Source organism: Miniopterus natalensis, chromosome 7 (genome assembly GCF_054644295.1).
Source record: "Miniopterus natalensis isolate mMinNat1 chromosome 7, mMinNat1.hap1, whole genome shotgun sequence".
Taxonomy (NCBI): Eukaryota; Metazoa; Chordata; class Mammalia; order Chiroptera; family Miniopteridae; genus Miniopterus; species Miniopterus natalensis.
In genome coordinates this window covers 8,035,136-8,056,282 of record NC_142087.1, presented here as the reverse complement: position 1 = coordinate 8,056,282, position 21,147 = coordinate 8,035,136, and the positions used below count along the sequence as shown (strand labels likewise).

Genomic DNA, 21,147 nt, shown 5'->3' with positions numbered 1-21,147 from the left:
ACAAATAACCAAGAAAATCCTTTCTAAAGACACATCCCTTTGGCCAGTGTGCGCAGGGTTCCAGGGGTGACGGCAGCAGGGTGTGTCTCAGACACTTGGAGATGGCTTCACGCTGGGCCACCCAGTGCGCCCCATGTACCAGCATTCCCTCCAATACAGGCTACTTTCCCCAACACCCATGTGCCACTAGGTTCCTCAAGTGTGCACGTCTGATGTTCATTTCATGAGAAAAGTATCAAATGAGTATTTGTACTGTATATGTGTATACATAAATTAATCTGCATATACATAAACACTAAAGGAAAAACCCCAGTTGTCTGTTTGCTGAAGGAAGCAATAACTCATCATTTTTGGGAATTCCACAAAGAGGCCTTGGGCTAAATAGCTTCACATCCAAAAGTGGAAAGGATATTAAAAAAATAGGCTGCAAAGCTTGCCAAGTACTCACAAGCCACCTGTTTGAAACACATAAGAGGTGGTCCCTATTGGGACAGAGAGGGCAGGAGAAGACACCCTGAAGAACAAGAGTTTGATTTGCGAAACAAGCCTGTCCGGGAAGGCGGGGGGCGCTACCATCTTCATCCTCTGAGCCAAGCCAGTGAAGAGCCCTGCGGGTCCAGTTCCCGGGGGAGGGGGGTGCCTAACCCAGCACCCGTATTTCTTGCCCAAAGCCCTTGCCCTCTCTCTGGGGTCTCCTCATGCTGCCAGCCTAGTGCTTTGGGAAGCAGGTGGTGTCCAGGTGAGCAGTGCTGCAGGTGACCCTTCTTTTGCCTGTCGCACTCTTTACCTGCTGCTCTCAAAACGGCCAGTCCTGGGGAAACAGGGACTTACCATTTAGTACAGCTTTGTAAGCAAGTTTCTCAACATTTCAAAGGCACCTTTTCCTGTGATTTTTCTCAATTAAAAAAAAAAATGGATACGAGGGTTAGGGTAAAGTAGACAGAGCTCTTGTTTCCAAGTTTGCAGATATAAATATAGACCTTTAAAACTATAAATCCTCACAAGGACCTGTCCAGTGATGCCCAGCACCCCTGGGGCAAGGGCAAGTGCCTAGCACTCCAGCCAGGCCCTTGGCATGGGGGCCAGGAGGCTATGGGTATTCTGCCAGGAACACCCACATGCAGGTATTGGTGCTGAAGGCTACCCTAGCTCTCATAATCCCATCAGTTCTCACTCTCACTACTGGGCAGTGTGGGTCTCCCCTCCCAGACCACAGATGGCTGTGCAGGGAAAGGTGAGGGGCTCTGAGCACAGGCTGTGGCCACAGTGGTGTCCCCACTCCTGGTTCTGCTTTCAATTTTCCTCTCACTCTAAACATGTCTAGATTTTTTTTTTTTTTTTTTTAAATGCAGGCACATAGTATGTTAGGCTTAATAGCAAATGTTTCTTTAGTTGATCTGATAACTGAAAAGTAATGGTCCATGATTCAAACTTCCATGAAAAAAGCAGAATTACTACAACAGCTTAAGAGAGTGGTAAGCATCCAACACTAATCACATAGCCTGTCGTAAACATGGTCACGGCGGTTCTGCGCTAACTATCCCACCAGGCACGCAGCCGGGCAGGAGATTTTGCTGGTCTCACTCAATGTAGCGGAGAGCTCTTCAAACATACTGCCTTCCTTGAGGAACGCAAAGGGGGCCCAGGGGCTCCGGATGTGGTCTGAGTGTGTGAATAACCCCTGCCCAGCCCTGGGAGGTGTGGCCCCAGCGATGTCCAGAGAGCAGACACAGGACATTTTCAGAGATGATGTAAAAGACCATGTGCTGCTTTGCTAACCAAAGTTTCTATGTAATAAAAGTGTTCATAATCCAATGTTCCATTAAATGCGTATAGGCGGACTTACATGTTAAAAACTTGATTCTGTGTCTAGGAATATGAAATCTGAACTACTTTATCCACTGGAAGGCAAAGGAAAGGTCCTACATTGTGAGAGGAAGAACTGACGAGAACTGTGCTCTCCCTTCTTGCTCGGTGGTGGCTGGCCGAAGGTGACGGCAGGATCTGGGCTGTCCAGAAGCTCTGGTGCGCCCAGAGGCCGGGTATGGGAACAGACGTGGCAGCTGAGTTGGGTGGGGCCCTTCCATGTGGCAGGCAGCATCCTAGACTGGCCAGTCCTTCACAGTAATCCGTTCAAATTCAGTCTGTTTCTGAGGAGAAAGCACATACCTGTCACCTCTATGTCAGCCGCCATCGGTATAGCCCCAGGGCAGCAGGAATGCCCTCCCTGCCATGCCAGGGTGGAATCACTGGCTTTGGGGACCTCTTAATTCCATGAGCAATGCCTTTTAGCCAGGCACTCCCCCACTCTGCAGCCTGAGGGAATGTGAAGAAGGCGTGTGGGTTAAGGACAGGATGCTGGCTAAATCTGGCAAGGGACCACTGCCAACCCCAGCGTAGCAGCTGGAGCCAAAGATGTCTTCTCTAGGCCCACTAACGTATCCCCTCAGCCCAGCCCAGGCCACCACCTCCTCTGGACTCTAGTCCTAATCCACCTCATCCTGCCCTCTCCCTTCCAGCTCTCCAGAACACACTGTTCTAATAGCAGCTGGGTATAATTTCTGACATGTATTTTAGTGATGTCTTCATTTCTAACTTCCAACTCCATAGTCAAAGTTGGTGGGCTGTTCAGAGAGCTCCGTCATCTGTGCTGCTTACAGAAGCAGCCCTTGCGTTGAGACTGCTAACAAGGCCATGAGACAGACAGCCCTTCCTGCACCTGCGGTTATCTGCCTTGGACAGAAGAGGATGATGCCCCAGGGGCAGGGGCAGGGGCAGGGGCAGGGGCAGGGGCAGGGGCAGGGGCAGCCCCGCTGCTCCCGCTCTGTCCCACCCAGGACACTGCACTTCACTTTCTAGTGGAGTTAGTAGCTGAGGGAAGCGAATGCTTGCAATTCAAACCCATTCATCCCAATTCCAGGTTAGCTTTCTTTAAAAGTGTGGTGAAATACACATAACATAAATCCTACCACTCTAAGTGTGCATTAAGTGGCACTAAGTACAGTCATACTGTTGAGTAACCACCACGCTTTTTCCAGCTGCCCAAGAATATGATTCAGTAAAATTTTAATTTAAAAAAGCAAAAAGAGGCCCAGCTGGTATGGCTCAGTGGTTGAGCATTGACCCATGAACCAAGAGGTCACCAGTTCGATTCCCAGTCAGGGCACATGCCAAGGTTTTGGGCTTGATCCCCAGTAGGGCGCGTGCAGGAGGCAGCTGATCAATGTCTCTCTCGCAATGAGGTTTCTATCATTCTCTCTTCTTTTCTCTCTAAAAATCAATAAAAACATATTTTTAAAAAAATATACCTTTAAAAAAAGAGCAAAAGAATTAGTTTATTCTAGTTCCTAGTAATCTATGCTGTTTTGCTGGCAGAGCCAAAGCCCAGGTGGGCATCCCCCAGGGGGCAGGCCCAGTGCAGGAGATGAGGCCCAAGGCAATCAGCCCTGTGAAGCTAAGCCTGTCCCCTGGTGCCCATGATGCTCCGGAGGAGGCCCTCACTCACTCATAGGGGCCTGGAGGAAACCAAGGGCAAGTCCAGAAATACCAGGTCCAGGAACCAACTTCTAAAGGTCCACACATCAGATAATCTGAGAACCCAGACAGACCCTTCCTCAGTTTCCACAGCCTCCTGTGAAGAGCTAAATTACATGGCTCCTGGCCATCCTGTGAGGAGGCCTCTAATGAGGAGACAAATGCCTAAAGGTAAAAAGTAAGGGAGAGGAGCTGGAACATCAACACCCCATAGATAGCGTGACTTTGTGGCTTCAAGAAAGCTGTCTTAAATAAAATACTCTTGCAAATTTTTCTGTCAAGTACTAACACCATGACCCAGCATCTGAACCCATATACGTCTAAGGGGAAGATGATTTTCCATTAGTTCTACATCAGGGAGAACAATTAAAATGCAAATTACATGATTTTCATCATTAAAGACTTCATGTATCTAAGGACAATTAAAGACTTTCCTTTCGTCTACCAATTTGAGTTGAAGTTCCTCAAAAGCCCTATTGCTCTCTCCTACCCAGTGGTTTTGTTTCTGCCCAACTCAGGTGACATTCTGACCTATTCTCCTATTGCTAAGAAATGGCTAGAAAACTGGACCTAGTAGGTTCACTATGTTCCTTCCCCTGCACAAGTTTTAAAAAAACATGAAATGAAAAAACAACTGTCAATTCTTTACCATGTTATGCTCTGATGACACCTGCTGCCAGTTACCTCGAAGCAGCCAGGCAGCCTTCAAAGCAGCAGATGCTCTCATGCAGTAAACCCAGTGACTACTCACAGATGCCCCTTCCCATACCCATGGAGGATAGTCATGGCTCCTGTGGGCTCCTTACCCAGCTGACGACCAGCTTGGGGACTCGGTGTGTCACAGGGCTCTGAGCTGGCCTCAGGGGCACTGGGCTCCCACGACTCACTGTTTTCGGACACCTCTGTATAAGTATCACTCAGCCCTTTGTGCACTGCTGCAGGGTCGCCATGGCCCTGGTCATCACTGCATGTGTCTGCCACGGCCCGGGTCTCCTCGCCCATTTTCTCAGCAAACCACTGCTTGACCTGCTGGGAGCTCATCTGGGTCTTGTCGCAGAGGCTCTGCAGGTCCTCCTCATACAGCATCTTGTGTGTCACATAATAGTCTTGCAGCAGCTCCCGGTTGCCAGGGGCAATGACCAGCAGCCCTGGTGGGAAGTTGCCCCGTTTGTAGTCTTCGTACCACTTGAGCTGGCCGTTCTTCAGGGCGTACCTGCTGTCCCCGAACCAGCGCACCACCTCCGGCCGTGGCAGGCCTGTCTGGGCCATGATGGAGTCGTAGTCCTGGGTGCTCGGCCACTGCGTCTGCACAAAGAGCTGGCGCAGCAGGTGCCGCTGCTGTGCTGTCTTTTTGCAGCTCACCTTGCCAGGCGGCTGTGGGGCCAGCTTGTTTAACCCGTCATCTTCAGGATCACAGGTGCCCAGCCCGGGCAGCTCGCTCTTGCCGTTGGCTTCAGTGACCCGCAGGTTCTTGAGGTTGATTTTGATGGGGCTGACTTTGCGTTCAGCCAAGGTGTGGCTGCTGGGCACGTCTGGGGAGCCATTCTCTCCGGGGACCCTCAGTTCACCAGCCGCCTCCTCTGCTCCACCCTCGTCTTCCGAGGCCTCCTCCTCCTCCTGACAGGCACTCCCGTCGGCCTTGGTGGTCTCCTCAGTGTTCACTTTTTTCCGTCTCTCAGAAAACCAGCTGTCAATCTCTCTTCGGGTCATTTTGGTTTCAGTCCTCAGGCGGTCCAGTTCCTCATCGAGAGGAAGGGGGTTTTGTGCAAAACTGCTCTCCAGGGCTCTGAGCTGCTCGGGAGCTCGCTCCTTGTATTTGGTTGGTGTGAAGTCAGGGGTCTGGTGCCAGGACTGTCGTTTGGCAGAAGGGTGGGTGGCCAGGGTAGCTGCCGTCGGGATGCAGGTCACCTCAGGAGCCTTGGATGCTGGGGAGAACGGCACCTCTGGCACAGAGTCAATGACAATGGACCCGGGATCCCCCGGCATCATGGCCCGGGAGCCCTTCAGGTTCCGGCAGTGGTACCTCCGGTCACTGAACCATTTCCTCACCTCCCTGGTACTGAGGCCGGTGACTTTGGTCAGATGCTCAACTTCACTCTGTCCCGGGAACTGGTTCCGACAGAAGCTGCCTTTCAGAGCTGACAGCTGTTCGTGAGATTTCTTGTTTTTGTAGATGCTGGCATCGAGGAAGGCTTGGGAAGTTATGCTAGGGCATGCTGTGAGCAGAGACTGGGCCGCATTGACCACCTTCACTGCTGATGTCGTATTTGAACACACAGTGTTAATGGGCGCAACAGTTGGCTGCTTGGGGACGGATGTTACTGCTAGAGGGAGAGACGAGCTTGGTGCCTGCAACCCATTGGCCATCAGTGGCTGAGTGACAAGAAGTCCCCCTGCTGTGCCCTCTGGCTGTCCCACGACATGACCTGGAAGGGCAGCCTGGATGAGATGCTGGACGTTGCCAGCATTGGCAACCAGAGGAGTATTGAGAACAGTGATTGTGGGCTGAGGGACAGACTGAATGACTGTATTGAACATCTTTTTCCGGGCATCCTCGATCTCTTCGGGGGACCAGCTGATGCCCTGCTTCAGCCTCTGGGCTGTAAACCAGATCTTGAGCTGCTCCTCTGGGTACTTGGTGACCACGGTCAAATAGCAGAGCTCGGCTTTGGTGGGGTAGGGGAACTTGTGGAAAGAGTTCTTCAGGAAGCTGTTGGAGTCCATGGCTGCATTGTACGTCGGAATGCTGCTCAGGGGGATCATCACTTTGGGAAGGGACTTGGAGGTGGGCAGTGGCTGGTGGGTATGGTGCTGGGCATGCACTGGGGGCTGCTGCTGGAGGGACAGGAACTGTGCTATACCAGCCGGCAGAACTGGCACTGTCCCCAGCAGGGGCCCGTTGGCCACATGGGGAGGCTTGGTGGAGTTGGTAGGTGCCTGGCTGACTGGAACCGCCCCGTTGACAAAGGAGTGGTCCCCCTCTTTCGCCTCTGTTTCCCCAGCTGGTGGGTTTGGTAAGGCGTCACCACCAGGCTGACTGGGGGTGTTTTCCTTGAGTGTATGAATTTTTTTGGCTTCAGCTTTGCCTTTCATTATCTTCATGATTGGAGTTTTTGTGATGATGATTTCAGCTTGTCCATCTGTCCCGTCAGTGCTGGGCTCGCCCAGTGGGTCAGGAGTGCTGATGCTCTCAGGGACACTCTGTTCCACAACGACATGATTGTCTGGCTTGGCCACATTCCACATAAAGCTTGCTTCCCCTGAGTGGCTCTTGGCATTGTGCAGAGAAAGCCCCTCAGGAGTTTTTGCCAGGAAATTGCACTCAGTGCATACAAAGGCTGGGTCTTTATTAAAGTCTGTGTGCTCGGAGTTCATGTGTCCCACAAACTGGGTTATGTCCTGGGATCTGAAATCGCAGTATTTACAGGAATACGAATAGCCATCCAAAGTGCTCCGATGCCCATTGGCCAGAGCAGCACAGTCGGTACTGCTAGAGGTCTGGGTAGCCTCGCCGCTGGTGGCAGGTGCTTCTGGGGGCAGATCCTGCAGGGGTGCTTCAGGTGGAGCTTGGGCAGGCTGGGCCTCTGCACTGGCCTCCTGCAGCACCACAGTCTTCACGGGGATCATGCACGGGGTGGTGGATTTCCTCTTGCTGGCCATGGTGACAACTACTCTGAGTGATGGCTCGGTGACAGCTTGTCCCGTCAAGGGCCTCACAGTACAAGTTCCAGCTGCTCCATGAGGGTCAAAGAGAGTTTCCAAGGGCAGCTTTTACAGTTGTTTGCAGGAAGCAAGTTTTCCCTATTAAACCTGAGGAGGAAGAGAAAAATGAGTAAGATCTCTTAAGCTCTGTGTGTTTCTCAGGTGCCCAGACACAATCCACTACTTGACTTCTATCACTGGGGCTTTTTCACAGAAAGTTCAGCAGCAGCTTCGATGTCAAATCTGAATCAGAAGCCCCCCAAATGCTAACAAAATGGTGCCCTGAAGAATGACCTGGGGATGTTCCAATCCCATTAGATAGACTTCAGCCATGTGTTTTTGTTTTGTATTTCCCTCTGCATCCTTGCATTATGTAACTCAGATTCAAAAACAAAAACGACAACAATGAAATAATCCTCTTTTGAACCTCCAAATTAATTCTGACCACGTCCGAGTAAGAACAAAAGATCCCAGTGTAGTTCTTGTTTAAATGTTTGTGCCAACCAGGGTTTTTCTTTTCATAGCCTTCCCACATATGAGAACAAGATGACGCCTCTGCCTCTCCCAAGCCAGGCCAAGGTCAAGGCCAAGTCAGCGGGGGATGGGGGGGCAAGAGGCACAGGCTGGCTGTAGGAGCCAGGCCTCACTCTGTGGCCTTTCACTGTCTGCTGCCCTATCAAACCCACTCCAGGCCACAGAAGAGGGATCACCTCACAGTTACTGCTGCACCCCAGACCACTATCACTCAGGTGAAGCCAAAGGCCAGAGGGTCAGGGGATCCACAGATCCCATCTGTGGCCCAGCCAGCTGCACATTCTCTCTCTGGGTGCAGCAATTCAAAGTGTGGCCTCACCTTGGATGCACAAACTACGTGTGACATCGTATTGTGCTTACTTTTTTATTTCTTTCAATGCCTTCCTTAAAAATAAAAACTCTTAAATCTTTGAGACATTTGAAATTTATTTCAAAAGTTGGGGTGATTGATTTGTTTACATGTAAAATAATTATTATAATAAATATTTCTTTTTTTAATCCTCAATCCCTCCTTTTATTGATTTTAGAGAGAGAGGAATGGAGGGGGAGAGAGAGAGAAACATCAATGTGAGAGTGAAACATCGATTGGTTGCCTCCCTCACACACGCTGACCGGGGATCGAGCCCACAACTTGAGTATGAGCCCTGACCTTTTGGTGTGCAGAACAAAGCTCCAATGGAGCCACACCAGCCAGGGCTATTGTAATAATCTTTCTTGAGATGCCTGAGAAAATGTCTCTGTGATCCCTATTAATATAATATCACGATAATCACCATTACCTTTCTTTTAGCAAATTGTAATGCTGATAATGATTAAAATAATAGTACTTTTAATACCAATATCCTGTTATCACTGCTGTTTGGATATGATATAAAAATGTAAAGTAACTTAAAATATCTCTATTCAAATTCTTAGTGAGTAAGCACAGCAAACTACATTTTGTTTGTTAAGTCAAATGCTAATGATCATGATAAAAAAATTATTATTATTAAAAAACAGAGTGAGAGAAGGATAAACATACACCCAGGATCTAACCACCTGTCACCATTTCCCTCACCAATTTGAAATGTCATGCACATATTTTTACTTATTTTTTTATTGTAAAGATAAAGTATCAATATTAAATGAAATTTAAGAAAATAAAACCACCTATAATTCTGTATACCCTTCCACCTAGTGCAAATATTTCATACATATTTTTAATCATGATGGACACACACTCGTGTGGTTTTTTTACAGAACATGACATCATAAACATTTTCATTAAATACACTTAATAATTATATAACATTCAATAGCTACTTAATAATATACCACTATGGACTTAACTCCCCCCCTCCTCTATTGAACAGGCGTCCAGCATCCCTTGCTCACAGGTGGCAGGGAAATGACCTGTGGGTATATAGGATGTATTTCTTCTATTAAACTATTTCCTGAGGCTGAGTTCACATAAATGGGTTTACCAGCTCAGTGAGTATCAACATTTCTGGGCTCCTCTATGTTTACTGGAAAACATTTTAAATCAAGTGCTTTATAATTCCAAATCAGGAAAACTAAGAATAGCACAGTTATGTTTCCAGTGAGTAAATCAGCTTTCTAGATAAATCACTGAAGACATAGACTAGAAATATGAAAGCACAAGTGATGTAATAAAAAACAGATAAGTTAGACTTAATCAAAATTAAAATCTTTTGTGCTTCTAAGGTGACCAACAAGAAAGTGAAAAAGACAACCTGCAAAATCAGAGATAATATTTGCAAATCATATATCTGATAAGGGGCATGTATCCAGAATAAAGAATTCTTACAACTCAACAATAAAAAACAAGACACCCAATTAAAACATAAAGGCTTTGAAAAGACACTCCTCCAAAGAATATATATAAATGGCCAGTAAGTACATAAGAAAGTGCACAACAGTGACGACTGGTGGAGCTCAGAGCCATGTGGCCTGCCGTCCAGGCAGCAGTGGCAGCAGCCTAGCTCCAGCGGCTGCCGTTGGGGCGGGGGGGGGGGGGGTCCCCGGGAAGGGCCACAAGTTGTTTTAAAAAGAAGTGCTCAACATCATTAGTCATTAGGGAAATGTAAATCAATACCACAATGAGATATCACCTCATACCCATTAGGATGGCCTTAAATATTAAAACAAAAACAAAAAAAAACCACACAGAAAATAACAAGTGTTGGTGTGGGTGTAGAAAATTGGAACCCTTGTCACTGTTGGTGGAAATGTAACATTGTACAGCTTCCATGGAAAACAGTATGGCCTTGGTACTCTGTTGATTATTTCCTTTGATGCACAGAAGTTTTTAAGTTTGATATAGTCCCACTTGTCTATTTTTGCTTTTTTGTTAAATCCAATAAATCATTGGCAAACCAATGTCATGAAGGTTTTTCCCAGTTTTTGTTTTTTTTAGGAGTTTTATTGTTTCAGGTCTTCTGTTTAGGTCAGCGATTTTCAACCAGTGTGCCAAGGAACACTAGTGTGCAGTACCTGACTATTTAGTGAGGGGCACTGACCTCTTTTCCCTTAGACTGTCAAGTAAAAAAATGACAACAGCCAACACAATAGCAGTCTGATGTGAATAAATCAAAATTACACCTATTTTTTGGTGTAAGGCATAATTTTAGTAATTAGTTTACTTTTTTATAGTTGATTTTGCAATTATATAAGCATATAAGTGTATTCCTTTTTAAACATCCCTAGAGATAAATGAAAGTTAAAATGGTTGATCATAGATCAGTAGCAAAATAATTCAAAATTATAAATAAAACTCTGTTTAGGATATTTAACTGACTCTAAATTTAAGGACTAAGCTTGGAAGAAACAAATTTGTAGCTTTTCTTTTAAACAAACGAAAGTATTTTTTCTTTTATTTTTTAAGCTTTAATTAAAAACATTTCCCTCTGGCAGGAGTTTGTGAATTCCTTTCATTGTCATGACATCATGATTACAGGATCAAAAATGCTTAATTTACTTGCCATTCCCCACCTCATATTATTCCCCCCACTACTCAACATATCCTTTTAATACTTTTAGTAATAAAAGACTATTTATTTAGAAATTAAAATCTAGTTGACCATTTGCAGTATTTGGTTTTCCTATACTAACTTTTTTTGATTTTCAAATGTTTTTTATTGATTTGAGAGAGAGGGTGAGAGAGATAGAAACATCAATGATGAGAGTCATTGATCAGCTGCCTCCTGCAGGACCCCCACCAGGGATCGAGCCCAAAACCCCTGGGCTTGTGCCCTGACTGGGAATTGAACCATGACCTCCTGGTTCATAGGTCGATGCTCAATCACTGAGCCCCACTGGCCAGGCCCTATACTGTCTTAATAAATGTTTAAACCCAAACAAGTCTTCTCAACAGGTTGATAATCACCAAGTTATATGTGAAAGTCACGTTACTCTGACCTTTGTTCAAGTGTGTTTAAAAACAAACTGCCCGTCAGACCCGAGTGTGATCCAAAAGAAGACAACAATGTTTTTGACTCTGTTCTAAACAGAGCTAAATGTGCAAATTACCAACATCATCTTAAAACAAAACAAAAAAAAGCTATCAACATCTACAAAGTTTAAGGCAAAAGCAGCTTTGTAAACCGTAACTGCAGATGACAACGTTACTGTAAAGTCACAGTTTATAAACGTCCCTCAAACTGATCAGGAGGTGCTGGGGTGGAGCTGCACAGAGTTAATAATAGTTGCAGCAGGTTTCAGGTAGTTTTCAGGCCTGTGAAAATGTGTGTGTCAACAGGCAGATTATTGGTTTCTTTTATTCTTTGTAAGCACTATGGATGTTTTTTGCTTCCCACTTCTGAGTCGTTTCAATCGGAGAGGAACACTTGGAGAACACATCGGAGCTGTCTAAGAGCTTTCATGAAGGAATGGGAGTAAATCTGTGCAGGTTCTGAAGTTCTGCCATTCCTTAAACTTATTTAGATTACAGTGTGTAACCATAATTTTTGACCCTTCAGTCCCCTTTGTCGAACACTAGTCATACTGAATGAGTTGATCAGCTTCATTGATTCAGAAAAGCTGATTCCCTATCTGGTGGCAGGGTCCTGGTTCAGCAAAGCCTCCATTTGTTTACCCCATGCTATCAATGCAGTAAATAGTTTCAAAGCCCTAATTTTCCCCAGTCAACATTTTGGGGTGGCAAAGGGTAGTGTGTGAGGTGATATAAGCAATTTCTTCCATGATGGGTATGCCTGAGGAGCATGGGATTGCAGAAAGCTCTGGAAACAGGTGCCTCTGACCCCTTAAGAGAAGAGAATGAGAAAGATAAAAACTGAACCATATTGGTCTCCAGCCATGGCTGGTGGATTATTTGCCTTGAAGTTTCAAATTCTGCAATTTGAAACTTTTGCAGTTGTGATCTTCTCGAAATCTTTTCAGCTCAGAGACATCCCCATATGCTAGTACCTTTGATTCAGGATGACTAGCACAGAAGTAGTCTTTACACTCATCCCACCAATCCTCTACAGCTCTAACGTAATTAACTCTTCAGAGCTGGAGAAGACCCAACATAATAGGGCAGAGGATGTCCCTCAAAACAGTAGGTATGTCCCACAAGAGGATAAGGGACAAAGAGTAATTTGCCACCACAGTGCCATATCTTGTATGAGATCTCAAAGTTTTCACCATCCCAAATATGGGGAACTGGATCATAAAGACCCAGTTCAAAGAAGAACTCTCCTTCAAGGCAAATAATCCACCAGCCATGGCTGGAGACCAATATGGTTCAGTTTTTATCTTTCTCATTCTCTTCTCTTGAGGGGTCAGAGGCACCTGTTTCCAGAGCTTCCCGCAATCCCATGCTCCTTGGGCATACCCATCTTCATCACCACCACCCCTTGGGGCATAATTACATATGTGTTGCTACTTACGGCATCTACAGTCTGCACAGTATGAATGGTTCTGTCCTTAGAAATGGGAGCTGCAAGTGATGCATACCAGTTAACTGTCACCTCAGAGTGGGCACCAAGGTATATCAAAACCTGTCCAAGTTTAGCCTTCTGGGCACCAATACTTCAGGCTTGAATTAAACCTTCTCTTCTCTCATTTTGAAATTCCTTCACTAGGCCATTCCACAATTTAACATAGTCATGTAGTGTGTGTGTGTGTGTTTTTTATATGTTTTAAAATTTTTATTGAGTTTTACAGAGAGAGGAAGGGAGGAGAGAGAGAAAAACATCTATGCAAACCCTGGCCACTGTAGCCCAGTGGTTAGAGTGCTGGCCCATGCACCAGAGAGTTGTGGGTTCCAGTCCCAGTCAAGGGCATGTACCTGGGTTGCAGGTTTGATCCCTGGCCCAGTCCGGCACGTGCAGGAGGTAACCGATCTATGTGTCTCCCCCCATGGATGTTTCCCCCCGCCCTCTCCCCCTTCCTCCCTTCCACTCTATCTAAAAATCAATGGAGGGAATATCCTTGGGTGAGGATTAACAAAAAACAGAACAAGAAACATGGATGCGAGAGCAAAATTTCTACCAGCCACCTCCCACACACCCCCTACTGGGGATCAAGCCGGCAACCCGGGCATGTACCCTGACTCAGAATAACAGGCAACTCCCTGGGACACAGGACGATGCTCAGCCAACTGAGCTACACTGGCCTGGGCCATCTAGTTTTTCTTTCAAGTGCTCTTTATTGCTGAAATAATCAATTAACACAATTTCTGCTAAATATTTTCTTGGGAGTCCTTTTAATTACACTGTGGGCTGTTCTCATGAAGGCTGACCACCCTTCACTATGGAAGACAATGACACTGGAAGTGAGCAGGTTTTCATCATAATACCAGTATTTGCACCCTCACCCTGCTCAGTGGGCTTGGACAGTCCAGCTGCCAGGACATGAAAGACCAGAGGACCACTATCCCCGGAAAGCTTCCCACCACCAGCAAACTGCGTAAGATGAACCCAGTCTTCAGCCCGTCTTCCTCCAGCAGCTAGAGACACTCACAGCTGGGTGCAGCCGCCACCACAGCTCTCCCCACTTTCTTTTTCTTCAATAATTGCTCTGCTAAGACTTCCAATAGTATGGTGAATATAAGTGATGAGAATGGGCATCCTTGCCTTGTTCCTGATCTTAGAGAAAAAGTTTTCTGTTTTTCACAACTAAGCATAATATTAGCTCTGGGTTTTCCCTATATGGCCTTTATTATGCTCAGATAATACCTTCTATTCCTAGTTTGTTGAGTGTTCTCATCATGAAAGGATGTTTGATTTTATCAAGTGCTCTTTCTGCATCAATTGAGATAATCATACTTTTTTGTCCTTCATTCTGTTAATCTGGTGTATTATATTACATTGATTTTCTTTTTCTTTTTTTAATTGATTTTCATTTCTTGAACCATCCTTGCATTCCAGGGATAATCTCACTTGGTCATGATATATGATCCTTTTAATGAGCTGTTGAATGCGATTTGCTAATATTTTGCTGAGTATTTTTGTAGCAATATTCAGCAGGAATATTTGGTTTGCAGTTTTCTTGTAGTATCTTTGACTGACTTTGGTATTAGGGTAATGCTGACTTCATAAAATGAATTTGGAAGTGTTCCTCCTTTTCAATTTTTGGAAGAGTTTGAGAAGATTTGGTGTTAATAATTCTTCAAATGTTTGATAGAAATTTCCAGTGAAGCCATCTGGTCTTGAGTTTTTCTTTGTTGGGAGGTTTTTGATTACTGATTCAATCTCCTTACTAGTTATATGTCTGGCCAGATTTTTTATTTCTTCATGATTCAGTCTTGGTAGGTTGTATATTTCCAGAAATTTATCCATTTCTTCTAGGTTACCCAACTTGTTGATGTATATAAATGTTCGTAAGAGTCTGTTATGATCCTTTGTATTTTTGTGGCATTAGCTGTACTGTTGCCTCTTCCATTTCTTATTTTTATTAGTGGTCATCTCTCTTTTTTCTTAGTTTGCCTAAGGGTCTGTCAATTTTGTTGACCTTTTCAAAAAAACCAACTATTTTGAATTTTTCTATTGTTTTCCTATTAACTACTTTGTTTTTTATTTTATTTTTCAATTATAGTTTACATTCCATATTATTTTGTATTATATTCAGGTGTACAGCTTAGTGGGTAGACAATCACATTTACAAAGTGTTCCCCCTGATATTTCCAGTACCCACCTGGCACCATACATAGTTATAACAATATTATTGACTGTATTCCCTATGCTGTACTTTACACCCCCATGGCTATTTGGCATCTATTTTGTTTATTTTTGCTCTGATCTTTATTATTTCCTTCCTCTTCTAACTTGGGATTTAGTTTGTTCTTCTTTTTCTAGTTCCTTGAAGTTTGAAGTTCCTTCTGATTTGAGATTTTCTCTTTTAAAATGTAGGCATTTACTGTTATAAATGTCCTTCTTAGTACTGCTTTTGCTGTACTCATACATTTTGATATGTTGTGTTTTTGTTTTCATTTGTTTCAAGATGTTTTCTGACTTCCCTTTGACCCAATGGTTGTTCAAGAGTGTATTGTTTTATTTCCACATATTTGTGAATTTTCCAGTTTTCCTTTTGCTATTAATTTCTAGTTTCATTCAACTGTGGTTGGAAAAGATACTTGGTATGATTTCACAAATTTGTTAAGACTTGTTTTGTGTCCTAACGTGATCTGTCTTAGAGAATGTTCCACGTGCACTTGAGAAAAAGGTGTATATTCTGTTGTTGGGTGGAATGGTCTGTATATATCAATAAGGTCCAATTTTTCTTTGGTGTTGTTAAAATCTAAATTCTCATTCTTGAAAAATTAGCAAATGAAGGGAAAAAGAAAACAACATCCTTAGATAAAAAACCTCTAGCAGAAACCACAGCAAACATTGTACCTAATAGTGAAACATTCAAGTCAGGAATAAGATAAGGATTCTCACTACCATTATTTAACATTATAATGGGATCCTAGACAGTAAAACATGATACAAAAAAGAAATAGGAATAGACATTAAAAAGGTGAGATAAACCTTGTATATGAAGAACATATTCCCTGAAAAACTATTATAATAAGAGAACTGAGTAAGATGATGAGGTACATTTACAAGATATAAATCATTAATTTTCTCTTATGCCAAAAAATAATCAGTTAGAGAAGGAAATGGTGTTGGGTTGGGGCATTCATATTAACAACCAAATCTGGAATAGATCTCAGAATAAACCTTATAAGATGTGTCAAATCTATAGGACAATAACTACAAAACTTTAATAAGAACAAAAAGACCTAAATAAATGGCAAGTCATAGCATATTCCTGGAGGTAAAATTCAGAATGAATGAATGTCAGTTCCCTCTAGATTAATCTCTAAATTCAGAACAATTATAACCACAATCAAAATGCCATCAAGTTGTAAGACGTTAATGGTAAAATCTAGGTGGCAAGTAGATGTATGGTCATCATAAAATTCTTCTGATGTTTCTGTATTTTTTTTTTTAACTTTATACCTTCTATATTGTTTGAATAAATAAAATTAACAGTGCAAATTGGGTTGGCCAGCATATGGAGTGGTTGTGATTCCTCATTTAGAGGTCGGAGGTTTCAGTGTCACATGAACCATCTTGTGTGTGAGAGGGGTAGGAGAGGAGTCCTGATATACCCACAGATGCCAAGGCTTTGTTGAAATGGAGGCCCTAATTGGTATCACTATCTTATCATTTACTTGGCAACCTTATTTTGTTGAAGTAATTCTCTTGGAACAATAAATAATAACCAGGGAGGTGGAAGGAATCTGACCACTCACTGTTCTCAAATACAATAAAATACATATGCAAGGATTCTGTATCCACAGATTTAAGCAACTGGGGATCAAAAATATTTTTAAAAAGTTACAGAGGGAGGGAAGATGGCGGCACTGTGAGAAGCAGCAGAGCACCCCCGCTCCCAGCCACGGACTCGATTTCCTCCTAAAATCCTACGTAGCCAGCTTGGAAAAACCAGAGAAACATACCTGAGTGGATGGAGCGTGAGTGGGAAGCACTGAAGAAACATCATGGAGTCCGAAGAGAAAGGGGAGAAAATTTGTTTTTTCTTCTTTTTTAAATTTTATAATAATTAAAAAAAAATTTTTTTTAAAAACATTTTTAACTAAGTTTTTTTCTCTTTTTTTATAAAAGAATTTTGTCTTGCTTAGCTTGTTTTTAGTTTTGTTTTATTTGCCTTTTGTTTTACCCTTGCTTCTACTATCAAGACTTTCTTGATATCCCTGCTTAACAACTGGGACTTTATCATTATAACCAAGTTTACTGCTTTCCTCTATAGTTTCCACCAAATCTCTTACTGGACTGCCTCCCTGCCTGGGCTATATCTCTCTCTCTCCTCTCCATCCATTGGCATAACTTTTTTTTCTTTTTCTTTTTTTACTATTCTTTCGTTCTTTTGTTATCCTCCCTTCTGTCTTCCTGTCTTTTTGTTCGATTGTTAGTTTCTCTTATTCTCTTTATTGTATTTTTGTTTTCTCATTTTCAACTATTATCCTATTCTTATTCTCTAAATTTTTTGCTGGCCCTTCTTTCAGAATCTTTTCTCTACCTCTGTTATCTCCCAGTAGCTTCTCTATTTTTTTACATTTTAGTTTATTATTATTTTCTAAATTTTCACCACTATTAACAACAATATACATCTCTTTCTCTAAGCATTACTTTTCTTTCTCTTTCCTTAAGCTTTTGTGTGTGTGTGTGTGTGTGTGTGTGTGTGTGTTCTCCCTTCACTCTCCCACTTCTATTTTCATGTGGGTTGTTTTCATTGTGACTGTCAAGATATCTTGATTCCTGGAAGTTTAGTTGTATATTGTCCTGCCTTGCCAGCACCCATACAACAGCTTACACAATGAAGTTGAGGCTGAGACACAGTTAGCCAACCTGAGAAAAGGGTCCTCCCAGGGACTGATCAACAACAATCTAGACCCAATCACAAGAGGAGAACATAAAGAAACCACAAAAGGAACACCCACAAGAGGGACACGCCTAGAGCAAAGAGCTCAGAAGTATAAGGAAAACACACCTCTGGGCTCCACTGGTCCCACAAGACAAAATCCCATCCCACAAGACAGGGAGACAGCAAAAATATCTAATATATAGATACAAACCCTAAGACCTACCAAAATGGGGAGACAAAGAGACAACGCCCAAATTAAAGGAAACCTCGCCAGAAGAAGTCTTTGATGAGATGGAGTTAAGCAAGTTATCAGAAACACAGTTCAGAGTATTGATGATGAAGATGTTCAAGGAACTTAAAGAGAAAAACAAGGCAATAGAGGATAAGATCGAGGACTTTAGGGAAAGCATGAAAAAAGAGATACATAACATAAACAAAAATCAGACAGAAATAAAGAATGCTGTATCTGATATCAAGAATACACTGGAAGGAATTAAAAGTAGGCTCAGTGAAGCAGAGGATAGAATAAGTAACTTAGAAGACAAGGTAGAAAAAAATCACTCAATCAGAGCAGCAAAAAGAAAAAACACTTAGAAAGCACGAGGGCAGTCTAAGGGAGCTTTGGGACATGAAGCGGAACAACATTTGCATTATAGGAATGCCAAAGGGGGAGTAAAGAGAGCAAGGGATAGAGAACTTGGTGGAGGAAATAATGATAGAAAACTTCCCTAGGCTGGCAAAGGAGAAAGCCACACAAGTTCAGGAAGCACAGAGGATTCCAAACAAGAGGGACCCAAAGAGACCCACTCCAAGAAACATAATTAAAATGGCAAATGTCAAGGAGAAAGAGAAAATATTAAGGGCTGCAAGAGAGAGACAAGCAGTGACCTACAAGGGAACCCCCATAAGGCTGACGGCTGATTTCTCAACAGAGACTCTTCAGGCCAGAAGGGAGTGGCATGAAGTTCTCCAAGTAATGAAAAGCAAGAACATGCAACCAAGACTGCTTTATCCAGCAAGGCTATCATTTAAAATTGAAGGTGAAATAAAGAGCTTCCCAGACCAAACAAAGGCTAAAGGAGTTCAGTACCACCAAACCAGCATTGCAAGAAATACTAAAAGGACTGCTTTAAGAAAAAGGAGGAATAGTGAGAGAAAGGTACATCAGCATAAAGGGGGAAAATGGCATTAAATAAGTTTATATCAATAGTAACCTAAAATGTAAATGGAATAAATGGTCCAATCAAAAGACATAGGGTAGCTCAATGGATAAGAAAACAGGACCCAAATATATGCTGTCTACAAGAGACCCACCTGAGAGCAAAAGACTCACACAGGCTAAAAGTGAAGGGATGGAGTAAAATATTCCATGCAAATGGAAAGGGAAAGAAAGCTGGAGTAGCAATTCTTATTTCTGACAAAAATAGACTTCAAAATAAAGACCATAACAAGAGACAAAAATGGTCACTACATAATACTAAAGGGACCAATCCAACAGGAGGTAAATAACCCTTATAAACACTTATGCACCCAATACAGGAGCACCTAAATATATAAAACATTTCTTGGAGGACTTAAAGGGGGAGATTGACAGCAACACAATCATAGTGGAGGCCTTTAACACCCCACTGTCAGCATTGGACAGATCATCAAGACAAAAAATCAACAAGGAAACATAGACCTTAAATGACTCACTAGACCTAATGGATTTAATTGACATTTACAGACCATTTCACCCCAAAGCAGCAGAATACACATTCTTCTCAAGTGCACATGGAACATTCTCAAAAATAGACCACATGTTAGGGCACAAGGCAAGTCTCTACAAATATAAGAAGACTGAAATCATATCAAGCATCTTCTCAGATCACAATGCCATGAAACTAGAAATCAACCACTATAAAAAAAACTCAAAAATATTCAAACACATGGAGGCTAAATAGCATGTTATTAAACAATGAATGGGTTACCAATGAGATCAAGGAAGAAATCAAACACTTCATGGAAAGTAATGAAAATGAACAGACAACAACCCAAAATCTATGGGACACGGCAAAAGCAGTCCTAAGAGGAAAATTCATAGCATTACAGGCCTATCTCAAGAAACAAGAAAAAGATCTAATGAACCATCTAACACAACAACTAAAAGAACTAGAATGAGACTAGCAAGAAAAGCCCCGAGGAAGTAGAAGGAAGAAAATAATAAAAACCAGAGCAGAAATTAATCACACAGAGACTAAAAAAAAAAATACAAAAAAATCAATGAAACCAAGAGCTGGCTCTTTGAAAAGGTAAATAAGATTAATGCACCTTTAGCCAAACTCACTACGAAACAAAGAGAGAGGAGCCAAAGAAATAAAGTCAGAAATGAAAGAGGCAATATAACAACTGACCCAACAGAAATACAAAGGATTGTAAGAAAATATTATGAGCAACTAACTATATGCCAACAAATTGGACAACATGGGGGAAATGGACAAATTCCTAGAAGCATACAACCTTCCAAAGCTGAATCAAGAAGAGGCAGAAAACCCGAATAGGCTGATAACTAATGAAATTGAAGCAGTAATCAAAAAACCCCAGCAAACAAAAGTCCTTGACCAGGTGGATTTACAGGCAAGTTTTACCAAACATTCAAAGAAGAATTAACACCTATTCTACTCAAACTATCCCAAAAAATTCAAGAGGAGGGAAAACTCCCAAACTCTTTTTATGAGGCCAGCATCATCCTAATCCCAAAACCAGATAGAGACACTACACAAAGAAAGAAAATTACAGGCCAATATCCCTGATGAACATAGATGCTAAAATCCTTACTAAAATACTAGCAAACCGGATCCAGCAATACATTAAAAAGATCATACATCATGACCAAGTGGGATTTATTCCAAGGATGTAAGGCTGGCACAACATCTGCAAATCAATAAATGTGATACATCACATAAACAAAATAAAGGACAAAAGACGCAGAAAAAGCATTCGACAAATTCCAGCACCCATTTCTGATAAAAACTCTCAGCAAAGTGGGAATAGAGGGATCATACCTCAACATAATAAAGGCCATATGTGACAGACCTACAGCCAACATCATACTCAATAGGCAAAACTAAAACCATTTCCATTAAAAAAAGGAACAAGACAGGGATGTCCACTTTCACCACTCTTATTCAACATAGTACTAGAAGTGCTCGCCATAGCCATCAGACAGAAAGAAAACATAAAAGGTATCCAAATTGGAAAGGAGGAAGTAAAACTCTCATTATTTGCAGATGACATGACATTGTACATAGAAAACCCTAAAGACTCCATCAAAGTACTACTAGATTTGATAAACGAATTTGGCAAGGTAGCCGGATACAAAATCAGCATCCGGAAATCAATGGCATTCTTATACACCAACAATGAACTTTCAGAGAGGGAAACTAAAAAAACAATACCATTTACCACTGCAACTAAAAAAATAAGATACCTAGGAATAAACTTAACCAAGGATGTAAAATA

General features: G+C 42.7%; 1 protein-coding gene and 1 pseudogene across 2 annotated transcripts in view; both read right to left on the bottom strand.

The window, feature by feature from the left end:
- Window positions 1-1,370: 1,370 nt before the first annotated feature.
- ZHX3 (zinc fingers and homeoboxes 3) overlaps window positions 1,371-21,147 on the bottom strand; it is a 113,969-nt gene continuing 94,192 nt past the window's right edge. For both annotated transcript variants that reach the window (XM_016219360.2, XM_016219359.2), the window contains exons 3-4: window positions 4,341-7,344; window positions 1,371-2,150 (exon numbers count right to left, since the gene is read on the bottom strand). In XM_016219360.2, the coding sequence (XP_016074846.1) occupies window positions 2,140-2,150; window positions 4,341-7,194 (2,865 nt within the window). In that variant the 5' untranslated portion in view covers window positions 7,195-7,344 and the 3' untranslated portion in view covers window positions 1,371-2,139. The remainder of the gene's footprint in view (window positions 2,151-4,340; window positions 7,345-21,147) is intronic.
- Window positions 11,373-21,147, bottom strand: part of LOC107542086 (N-acetylgalactosaminyltransferase 7-like) — an 88,785-nt pseudogene continuing 79,010 nt past the window's right edge.